Source organism: Anolis carolinensis, chromosome 2 (genome assembly GCF_035594765.1).
Source record: "Anolis carolinensis isolate JA03-04 chromosome 2, rAnoCar3.1.pri, whole genome shotgun sequence".
NCBI lineage: Eukaryota > Metazoa > Chordata > Lepidosauria > Squamata > Dactyloidae > Anolis > Anolis carolinensis.
Window position 1 is genome coordinate 157,872,632 of NC_085842.1, and position 12,203 is coordinate 157,884,834.

General features: G+C 41.3%; 1 protein-coding gene across 2 annotated transcripts in view; it reads right to left on the bottom strand.

The window, feature by feature from the left end:
- The window catches only part of LOC103277779 (inactive dipeptidyl peptidase 10), a 52,384-nt gene that overhangs the window by 13,091 nt on the left and 27,090 nt on the right, over positions 1-12,203 (bottom strand). The window contains exons 10-15 of one of the 2 annotated variants that reach the window (XM_062970936.1): positions 11,433-11,530; positions 7,248-7,371; positions 4,832-4,870; positions 3,494-3,598; positions 3,154-3,245; positions 3,014-3,061 (exon numbers count right to left, since the gene is read on the bottom strand). In XM_062970936.1, the coding sequence (XP_062827006.1) occupies positions 3,014-3,061; positions 3,154-3,245; positions 3,494-3,598; positions 4,832-4,870; positions 7,248-7,371; positions 11,433-11,530 (506 nt within the window). Of the gene's footprint in view, positions 1-3,013; positions 3,062-3,153; positions 3,246-3,493; positions 3,602-4,831; positions 4,871-7,247; positions 7,372-11,432; positions 11,531-12,203 lie in introns of both variants that reach the window. The other variant, XM_062970935.1, reaches the window with a different exon arrangement.

Genomic DNA, 12,203 nt, shown 5'->3' on the forward strand with positions numbered 1-12,203 from the left:
AGAATTGGCCGTTTGTAAGGATGTTGCCCAGGGGATGCCCAAATGTTTTTGATGTTTTACCATCCTTGCAGGAGGCTTCTCTCATGTCCCCGCATGGGGAGCTGGAGCTAACAGAGGGAGCTCATCCGTACTCTCCCCGGATTCAAACTGGTGACCTTCAGGTGATCAACCCAACCTTCAAGTCAGCAGTGCTGCCAGTACAAGGGTTTAACCCAGGGGTCCCCAAACTAAGGCCCGGGGGCTGGATGCGGCCCTCCAAGGTCATTTACCTGGCCCCCGCCCTCAGTTTTATAATATAATATTTTATATCAGTTTTAAGAATATAATACATTGTATATACATATAATATTGATAATAATATTATGTTATACAATATAATACTAATAATAACACCATATAATAATATTAATTATATGTTATATATTACATATTATATAATAGCATAGTGGTATAGTTCAATATAGTAATATATAATGCTAATATTGTGCTCTGCTAATAATATATTATATGATATATTGCCCTGGTGGTGGCGCAGTGTGTTAAAGCACTGAGCTGCTGAACTTGCATACCGAAAGGTCCTAGGTTCAAATCCCAGGAGCAGAATGAGCACCCGCTATTAGCCCCAGCTCCTGCCAACCTAGCAGTTCGAAAACATGCCAATGTGAGTAGATCAATAGGTACCGCTCCGGCGGGAAGGTAACGGCGCTCCATGCAGTCATGCCGGCCACATGACCTTGGAGGTGTCTACGGACAACGCCGGCTCTTCGGCTTAGAAATTGAGATGAGCACCAACCCCCAGAGTCGGTCACGACTGGACTTAACGTCAGGGGAAAACCTTTACCTTTAACCTATGTACATACAGCTGCTCTGAGTCCCCTTCGGGGTGAGAAGGTTGGGATATAAATGTAGTAAATAAATAATTAATTTTAGACTTAGGCTTGGCCAAAGTCTGAAATGACTTGAAGACACACAACAACAACAATCCTAATTAACTTGACTTTCTCATTGGCCAGTAGAAGGCCTACACTTTCCATTGAAATCATGGTAGGTTTATGTTGGTAAAAATTGTTTTAATTTTAAAATATTGTATTGTTCTTTCGTTGTTGTTGTTGTTGCACTACAAATAAGACATGTGCAATATGCATAGGAATTTGATTGTCTTTTTTTTCAAACGATAATTCGGCCCCTCAACAGTCTGAAGGATTATGGACCAGCCCTCTGCTTCAAAAGTTTGAGGACCCCTGGTTTAACCCATTACGCCACAGTGGACTCTAAAGGAGAGGATGATAGAGGAGGATGCAATTCCCTTTTAATGTCAATGGGTGTCAGCACAGTATCATTTACTTTACATCGCATCCCAGCATATTTCCTTCTCTGAAATAGGGCCCTGCACAGCCATGTAACCTATGTATCAAGGCAGATAATCCACAAAATCTGCTTTGAACTGGATTATCTGAGTCTACACTGCCATATAATCCTGTTTAATATGGATTTTATACAGCTGTGTGGAAGGGCCCATAGATGCTGTTTCTTGATGGCTGCTGCTGCTGCTGCTTCTTCTTCTTCGTCTTCTTCTTCTTCGTCTTCTTCTTCTTTGTCTTCTTCTTCTTTCCCTGATAACAACTACCTATCCATATCACACAAGGAAGGACTAACGTAAAGATGTGATTCCCTCCTATGCGCAGGTGGCAAGAGACTGGTGGTCAAATCTCATTCAGCCATGAGCGGAGTCCCTTTATGCAAGGCACTAATTCTCCAGCCTGTTTTCCCGTCTGCAAAAAGGGAGTTAGTCACAGAATCTTACTTCAGGTTGAAATTACAGTAGAGTCTCACTTATCCAAGACTCGCTTATCCAAGGTTCTGGATTATCCAATGCATTTTTGTACTCAATGTTTTCAATATATTGTGATATTTTGGTGCTAAATTCGTAAATACAGTAATTACAACATAACATTACTGGGTATTGAACTACTTTTTCTGTCAAATTTCTTGTATAACATGATGTTTTGGTGCTTAATTTGTAAAATCATAACCTAATTTAACGTTTAATAGGCTTTTCCTTAATCCCTCCTTATTATCCAAGATATTCACTTATCCAAGGTTCTGCCGGCCCATTTAGCTTGGATAAGTGAGACTCTACTGTATTGGGATTGCCAATCTTTTTTGTCAAGCACTTCTAAACTTGAAATTCGACAGTGAATTAATTCTTCTAGTGGCACCAGTTATGAAACTAAAACATCATCATCCACACCCAAAAGAAAGGGCCTGTGGCATGAGGAAACTCAAATGTTTGCCAAGTTTCCCTTTTTAGTCAAAGTTTTGGGAGAGACAAAGAGGGCAGGAAGGAATCAAAAAGCCCACTGAGGAATGTAATGGCTAAGGCACATTAGGGGGCCGGGCTGTGGCGCAGCTGTTGAGCAGCTGCCTTAAATCACTCTGACCATGAGGTCATGAGTTCGAGACCAGCCCGTGGCGGGGTGAGCACCCGTCAATTAAAAATAAAAAATAGCCCCTGCTCGTTGCTGACCTAGCAACCCGAAAGATACTTGCATCTATCAAGTAGGAGATAAGGTACCACTAAAGTGGGGAGGCAAGATTAACTAATTTACGACCTGGAATGAGGAAGTGCCGTCAGTGTGGATGATGAAGCAGCTGCTCCCCCCTGTGGCCAGAATCGAACATCCCCTCAGAAGAATGTTAACTTGCCTCTGTGTGTGTCTCTCAGTCTCTGTTTGATGTGTTTATGGGCATTGAATGTTTGCCCTTTGTGTGTTATAATGTGATCCGCCCTGAGTCCCCTTCGGGGTGAGAAGGGCGGAATATAAATACTGTAAATAAAATAAATAAAATAAATGTGGCGGTAGCAAATGGAATATTCCCAAAAATTGCATGCTTGGTTCATCGGCTGCAATCCTGATTAGAGACAACACACCACAACATTTTGATGCAGGTCCCATTCATGCGTTATATAAATTCCAAGTTCAATTCATAGGATGTGAACCAAAGAACTCACCTGTACAGATGTCTAGAGCTGGGTCTGTCTTCGGAACTCAGGAAATACCTAGGAACAAGAATGGGATCAGTCAGGAGCTGTTGGAGGAGCTGATCCAAAGCAAATGGGGAGGATTGATCATGGTCTTAGTGAATACTCACAGGCGCCTGCTGTGCTCATCATATGCCAGGATCCTGGTGACATCCCAGTTCCCAGAGGTCAGGAGACGCACACTGCTCTCTTTGCGGCTGGACTGGCGGGTGGTGGTGGTGAAGAAAAGGAATACGTTGAGACTTGCAATGTGTGTTCCCCAGAAAGTATGGGTGAGGTGGGCTTGGTTATTGCCACCCTCTTCTTTCTTAAACTGGCTCTGCTCCTGTGACTTTAGCAGTAGGGTCCAACTACATTTCTAAGCCATGGAAAGATTTGCCAGTTGCACTTCTGTGGAAGGAAGGGGGGAAGCTGCTGCTGACTCTGTGCAGCCAAGGGTGACTCACTCACCTGTGTAGAAAGCATTGTAATGTGGTAAAAATCCCCACGGGTGCCTTGCTTCACTGGCACAGGGAGAAACAGGGTTTCAGCATCTTCAGAAAAGACAGGCACTCCCTGCTGAGAGTACAAGAGAAAACCATGCTAACGGAACTAGGGGCTCTTTGATTGTAGGTGAACTATAAATCCCAGCAACTACAACTCCCAAATGTCAAGGTCTATTTTCCCTAAATCCCATCAGTGCTCTCTGGATGTAGGTGAACTACAACTCCCAAACTCAAGGTCAAGTCCCACCAAACCCTTCCAGTATTTCCTGTTGGTCATGGGAGTTCTGTGTGCCAAGCTTGGTTCAATTTCATCATTGGTGGAGTTCAGAATGCTCTTTGATTGTAGGCGAACTATACATCCCAGCAACTACAACTCCCAAATCACAAAATCATTCCCCTCTCCAACCCAACCAGTATTCAAATTTGGGCGTATCGGGTATTTGTGCCAAATTTGGTCCCGTGAATGAAAATACATCCTGCATATCAGATATTTACATTGCAATTCATAACAGTAGCAAAATGACAGTTACGAAGTAGCAACAAAAATAATTTTATGGTTGCGGGTCATCACAACATGAGGAACTGTATTAAGGGGTTGTGGCATTAGGAAGGATGGGAACCACTGCCTTAGAGGTTCTCATTCATGGAGTTGCCATAAATCGAAGCCAACTTCATGGCAAATAACAACAACACTAATACTAAGATACCCATTAATAGATAGGTTGCAGGAGCTATTGAAATCCTATATGAGGCACCAGAAATCTCTCTACAAAGAGGCATAAACATTTAGGTTAATCAATACTGCAATTTAGAAGTCATTTCTCAAATTGTCAAGTACTTGGCATAATCACCCCAGTGCCTGCAACACTTCTTGGCCACTAGTACAGGAAGTTGGGAACATGTTTGCTTCTAACCTTAAGAGTCCCAATAGAGCTGCCAAGGCCAGGCTGAACAGAATTAAGAGGCTGATCACATCACTTGTTGTTGAAAAAGGTCAAAGCCCTTTTTCTTATGAGTCTCAATGACAGCAGGCCAGAGAATCCAATAGGATTCCAGTTCTTACCTCTTGAACCTTGAACTAGCTGACCTCCATTATGAAAATAATAATTACTCTTGAGTGATTCATGTATGCCATAACATTCAAAATGAGTTTTGATCTACTGGGGGGAAAACACTTAATTAAAAACTAATTGATGCATTGATCATTTGGCTGACAGATGAACAATTTCCTGAACTGGAATGTAGGAAGATAACTGATTTGAATGAGTATAACAAAGGTGATGGAAGATATAAACCGTGTTACCTTCATATCCACCCAGATGTCCGATGTCAGTTTGTATTTCTAAGAAAAGAGGAAGTTATTAAAGCAATTCCTCCAGGAGAAAGAAAACAGGAAAAACAACACAATGGCACTGCATACAAAACACCACACAGAAAATGCCATACTGTTTTTGTTAAGCCTTGAATGACCATCTTTCAGGCCCATACAATGGCTACAGCCCAGTTTCACTGGAAGTGGAGAAAGCCTACAAATAGTGTAAGCTGTCAGAATCAGACAACTAGTTTGTGTTAAGTGTGAGAATATTAAAAATAGAGATAAAAAAGATAACTCTTCTTTGTTGAGAATCTCCACAGTTCAGGACTTCTCTATGCTAGAACTTCTATTGCTTTTTTCTAGTCAATATTATTGTTTTCTGTACTGAAATTATTATTTCATAATTTCTTCACAAATGAAATCAATGAATATTTCTTTCAATACTCTGCATAACCCAGTACAGTAGAGTCTCACTTATCCAAGCTAAACGGGCTGGCAGAACCTTGGATAAGCGAATATCTTGGATAATAAGGAGGGATTAAGGAAAAACCTATTAAACATCAAATTAGGTTATGATTTTACAAATTAAGCACCAAAACATCATGTTATACAACAAATTTGACAGAAAAAGTCATTCAATACACAGTAATGTTATGTTGTAATTACTGTATTTACGAATTTAGCACCAAAATATCATGATATATTGAAAATATTGACTACAAAAATGACTTGGATAATCCAGAACCTTGGATAAGTGAGTCTTTGATAAGTGAGACTCTACTGTATTTTAGATACTGACAGGCAAGAACTTCCAGGTTTTTGAGCAGAGATTGAACCCGGGGGCCTTTTGCATGCACAGTGTGTCTGTTTATCACTGAACTACACACTAACCTGGATTAAGTGTTTTTCCGAGTATGCTTTCTGACCTAGAAGTCCCTTCCTTCATGAGTTTTCTCTGTTACTTCACATTAAGGTTGCCAAGTCAAAATTATCCCAGAACTGATATTTTGGGACCAAAACCTGAGATATAGGGACAATCCCCTCTGATGTTACAGGAGGATCGCCCTGCTGACATTACAAGGAACAACCTAGTGTAGTGTCAACCAACATAATACCTAAAGCATCAAGTACAGTTACATAAATCATATCATTCAAATAAAAAAACACTAAAGACTTTATCACTGGAGGCTGCTAAAGCACAATTACGGCAGGATAAAATCACCTGTTGATGGAGTTGATCACATTATATTGTGGGTGACTTGTGATCGCATTGTACTTGAATTATGATTGGATGATTTCTTTTCATTGATAGGAAAACCTATTAATGTGGTGGTTCTCAACCTGTGGGTTCCCTGGTGTTTTGGTCTAAATTCCCAGAAATCCCAGCCAGTTTACAAGCTGTTGGGATTTCTGTGAGTTGAAGGCCAAAACATCTGGGGACCCACAGGTTGAGAACCACTGCATTAATGAATCCAATATCACTGTTGCTTGGCAATTCTTCCATGTGCAATACTTTCCTTCTGCTGCAGTCGCGATATTGTGAAGTGGAGAAAGATCTTGTGGGAATGATGAAACTGCACCGCTGCACAATTGTGCCAAAATAGAGGGTGAGCAAAGTAGAATAATAGGAAATAAACATGCTGGGTAGGCCAAACGTGAGTAGGAAGTGAGGCCATGCGGAAAATGGATTACAAGAATTCACATCCACGAAGTGCCAGCACCACACAACTATGCCAAGAGGTGAAAGAGAGTGTTCCAATAATGGTATAGGGTTGTTGTATGTTTTCTGGGCTGTATGGCCATGTTCTAGAAGTATTCTCTCCTGACGTTTCGCCCACATCTATGGCAGGCAACCTCAGAGGTTGTGAGGTATGGAGAAACTCAGCAAGGAAGGTTTATATATATCTGTGGAAAGTCCAGGGTGAGAGAAGAACTCTTTGTCAGTTGGAGGCCAGTGTGAATGTTGTGGTTAATCACCTTAATTAGCATTGAATAGCTTCATCTCCTGGCTTCTTCCTGCCTGGGGGCATCCTTTGTTCAGATATGGGCGAAATGTCAGGAGAGAATACTTCTAGAACATGGCCATACAGCCCGGAAAACATACAACAACCCTGTGATCCCGGCCATGAAAGCCTTCGACAACACAATAATGGTATACTTCTGTTTGCTTAAAAAACATTAATGTAATGAGGCAACAGGCTAGTGTGATAAAGTCCTTAGTAAAAGTCCTTCTCCTTCCCCCATAGTATGTAGACCCATAGTATGGGGGAAAGAGGAGCAATCTCAGCACTGGCATCCTGAGATTCCTCCTCCTCCCCCTGAGGAAATCCAAGCAACTTGCTCTTTCTCTAGCTTTCACTCTCTCTCATGCCTATCTCCTTGCTACCTTGTAACTCCAACATACCTCAGTACAAGTTCCTGCAGCAGCTTCACAAAGGCTCAACACAGACATGTTCTGAGGCCTGTTTAACCATCGCACAGCCAGCTGGGAATGAGTCACCCATTTTACCATAGTGATGTAGTATTCCCTGAGGAGTAAAAGGGCATGAGTGAGTGTGTGAAATACAAAGGTGGGTTAGAAGAGAAGCTCAAAAGAACCTTCATCTATCTAAATTATTTGGACAGCAGTTACTCAGGGTATCAACTTAGAAAAAATGCAAAGCAAAGATACAGAATGTGGCACGATGCCTGGCTTGGCAGCAGTACGTGTGAAAAGATCTTGGAGTCCTTGTGGACAAGTAAAATGTGGGCTAGACAAAACTACGGTTAGGTGGATCTGTAATTGGCTAAGCGAACGAACCCAAAGGGTGCTCACCAATGCGTCGTCTTCATCATGGAAAGAAGTGACAAGTGGAGTGCCACAGGGCTCCGTCCTGGGCCCAGTTCTGTTCAGCATCTTTATTAACGACTTAGACGAAGGGTTAGAAGGCACAATCATCAAGTTTGCAGATGACACCAAACTGGGAGGGATAGCTAACACTCCAGAAGACAGGAGCAGAATTCAAAACGATCTTGACAGACTAGAGAGATGGGCCGAAACTAACAAAATGAAGTTCAACAGGGACAAATGCAAGATACTTCACTTCGGCAGAAAAAATGGAAATCAAAGATACAGAATGGGGGACGCCTGGCTTGACAGCAGTGTGTGCGAAAAAGACCTTGGAGTCCTCGTGGACAACAAGTTAAACATGAGCCAACAATGTGATGCGGCAGCTAAAAAAGCCAATGGGATTCTGGCCTGCATCAATAGGGGAATAGCGTCTAGATCCAGGGAAGTTATGCTCCCCCTCTATTCTGCCTTGGTCAGACCACACCTGGAATACTGTGTCCAATTTTGGGCACCACAGTTGAAGGGAGATGTTGACAAGCTGGAAAGCGTCCAGAGGAGGGCGACTAAAATGATTAAGGGTCTGGAGAACAAGCCCTATGAGGAGCGGCTTAAAGAGCTGGGCATGTTTAGCCTGCAGAAGAGAAGGCTGAGAGGAGACATGATAGCCATGTACAAATACGTGAAGGGAAGTCATAGGGAGGAGGGAGCAAGCTTGTTTTCTGCTGCCCCGCAGACTAGGACACGGAACAATGGCTTCAAACTACAGGAAAGGAGATTCCACCTGAACATCAGGAAGAACTTCCTCACTGTGAGGGCTGTTCGACAGTGGAACTCTCTCCCCGGGGCCGTGGTGGAGGCTCCTTCCTTGGAGGCTTTTAAGCAGAGGCTGGATGGCCATCTGTCGGGGGTGCTTTGAATGCGATTTCCTGCTTCTTAGCAGGGGGTTGGACTAGATGGCCCATGTGGTCTCTTCCAACTCTACTATTCTATGATTCTATGATTCTAAGTTAAACAGGAGCAGAGCTGTAGCCAAGAGGGGGAGGTTAGGTGTTCAACCCGCCCCCCTGAAATTTGTCATTTTTTTTTAACTGGTTTATTCATGAATTTTGACTGATCAACCAAATCCCCATGAGTGTCCACTGAAGTTTATCTGTCTTGAGTGTCCACTGAAGTTTATTGATGGAGCCTGATTTCTAAATTATTTTGTGTTATGAAACTACTCTTCATGATTCGCTAAAAAAAAGTCCCCTCCCCCATTTTTTTTCTGGCTATGGCCCTGAACATGAGCAAACAATGTGATGCAGCAACTAAAAAAGCCAATGGGATTTTTGTCTGCATAAATAGGAGCCTAGTGTCTAGATCCAGAGAAATCATGCCCCCCCCCCCGTTCTGCCTTGATCAGACCACATCTGGAATACTATGTCCAATTCTGGGCACCGCAATTGAAAGGAGATGTTGACAAGCTGGAATGTGTCCAGAAGAGGGTGACTAAAATAATCAATGGCCTGGAGAACAAGCCCTATGAGGAGTGGCTTAGAGAACTGGGCATGTTTAGCCTGCGGAAGAGAAGACTGAGAGGAGACATGATGAGGGCCATGTATAACTATGTGAGGGGAAGTCATAGGGAGGAGGGAGCAAGCTTGTTTTCTGCTGCCCTGGACATGGAACAATGACTTCAAATTACAGGAAAGGAGATTCCACCTGAACATTAGGAATAACTTCCTCACTGTGAGAGCTGTTCAGCAGTGGAACTCTCTGCCCCAGTGTGTGGTAGAGGCTCCTTCATTGGAGGTTTTTAAGCAGAGGCTACACGGCCATCTGTCGAGGGTGCTTTGAATGAGGTTTTCCTGCTTCTTGCAGGGGGTTGGATTGGATGGCCCACAAAGTCTCTTCCGACTCTAGGATTCTATGATTCTATCCAGAATTTCTAACATTTCTTACTCTGTGCCTTTCTGGTGGGTGGCAGGCAGGATCTGCCTCTGATCTTGCACATTCTTCCCAGCAGAAAATGAGGAGATGCACCACATGCTCTTATATGTCATTACCCACTGTGAACGTTTGCTACCACTTAACATAGTATATTGTAGATGGAGTAAGCTTGTCTTCTAATGCTCCAGAGACAATATGGAGAAACGGATTAAAAATGTAGGAAAACTGATTCTACCTGAATATTAGGAAGAACTTTCTGACAGTAAGGCCGTTCAATAGTGAAAAATACTACCTTATAGTGTGGTGGGATTTCTTTCTCTGGAGGTTTTTTTTAGCAGAGGCTGCGGTGCTTTGATTACCGTATATATTCGAGTATAAGCCGACCCGAATATAAGCCGAGGCACCTAATTTTACCACAAAAAAACTGGGGAAACATTGACTCCAGTATAAGCCGAGGGTGGTAAATTTCAGAAATAAAAATAGATACCAATAAAATTACATTAATTGAGGCATCAGTAGGTTAAATGTTTTTGAATATTTACATAAGGCTCAAATTTAAGATAAGACTGTCCAGCTCTCATTAAATCATTATTCTCATCTTCTTCAATGAAAATGTGCATATGTATCCTTTTAATAATAATAGAGTAAAATAATACATGTAATAATAATAAAAATAATAATAAATACAGGAAAATAATACATATAATAATAAATAGAGTAAAATAATAAATGTAATAATAATAATAAGATCAGAGTGAAGTAGTAAATGTATTAATAATAATAAAATAGAGTAAAATAAATGTAATAGTAGCAACAATAATAGAGAAAAATAATAAATGTAATAATACCAATAATAATAGAGAAAAATAATAAATTACCATATATTCTTGGGTATAAGCTGACCCAAATATAAGCCAACTAGGACCCTCACCCGAGTATAAGCCGAGGGGGGCTTTTTCAGTATTAAAAAAAGGCTGAAAAACTAGGCTTATACTCAAGTATATACAGTATATGTTTTGTACTATAGAATGAGGTTGGAGTGGGTGGTCCTTGAGTCTCTTACAACTCTATAATCATATAATCCCACAATTCTATAAGAATATGAAATGCTTTCCCTACCTGTGGTTGGTTTTCTTAGCATTTTCAAAGTCACATTGATTTAGAGAATGGGATATTTATTTCACACAGAGACACAGACACAGTTTGAAAAAGCAACTAGACCTTGTTTTCTGGCTCCAGTGGATGCTACACAGCAGGAAAACCATTGCACCCCCTAAAGCTTTCTTCTCCTTATTTACTTTCTTTATATCCCATGCTTCTCCCAACACAGCACTCAAGGCTGGCCACATCAGTTTAGATTTCGACTCCTGCCATCCCTTATTATTATTGCTATAGTTCTATTTACAGTAGAGTCTCACTTATCCAACATTCTGGATTATCCAACGCATTTTTGTAGTCAATGTTTTCAATGCATTGTGATATTTTGGTGCTAAATTCGTAAATACAGTAATTACTACATAGTATTAATGTGTAATGAACTACTTTTTCTGTCAAATTTGTTGTATAATGATGTTTTGGTGCTTAATTTGTAAAATCATAACCTATTTTGATGTTTAATAGGCTTTTTCTTAATCTCTCCTTATTATTCAACATATTCACTTATCCAACATTTTGCTGGCCTGTTTATGTTGGATAAGTGAGACTCTACTGTATTTATATCCCATCTTTTTCCCATTTCGGTATTTATATCTGCTTACAATAATTTAAAAAGACGTCACTTAAAAAAAACACCAAATAGAATAGTTAAAGATAGAAACTGTCCCAGTTCACCTTCCCTGGAGGGGTTCAGGAGGGAGGAGCTCCAATGAGCGAAGCAGCCCAGAAAGATTCACCACGAAAAGCCGAACAGATGGGACGGGTTGGCCAGCCTGCGCAGAAAAAAGAAAACAACAGGAAAAAGAGGAAGCCAAGAAGATAGAAGGAAAATAAAGGCAAAACCTCAGGGTTTTAAAAACTGTCAAGGCAAAATAACATGAACTGTAATTAAAGCTTTAAAAATCACAAACAGTTAAGCCAGTGGTAGAACAGAAATCATATCCCTGTAGGGCTTTTTTGCTCAAACTGAGAAATATCACCAGATTATGTAAAACAGTTAACTGAGGCAGGGAGCCTATAGGGCAGCCACTCCCAAAACAATGATTTCCAGGTTCCTCAACTACATCTTCTCCAGGTACCATTACCAGTGATTATGGGGTTTAACACATCTAAAGAGCACATGCCTGATTATGGCTATGATAAGGGTCTGTTGAATTTGATACAACAGTGCTATGGAATTTGAAGAGGCACAAATTCGGGGCGGAAGGGGGAAAAGTGCTGCAAGGAAGGCATGTCAAGTAAATCCTTGTTGTGATCGCTTTCCATCTGGACATCAATGCACTCATTGTGAAAGACCATGTGGATCCTGAACAGTCACTTATGGACTCACTGCCAAAACTCTACCCTTGGAAGACAATCATATTCAGCCACGAGGGCTCCCAATGATGATGATGATGTTATACTGGATATGGATCAGCCCTCTTGGTGAGGTGTAAAGAAATGCAA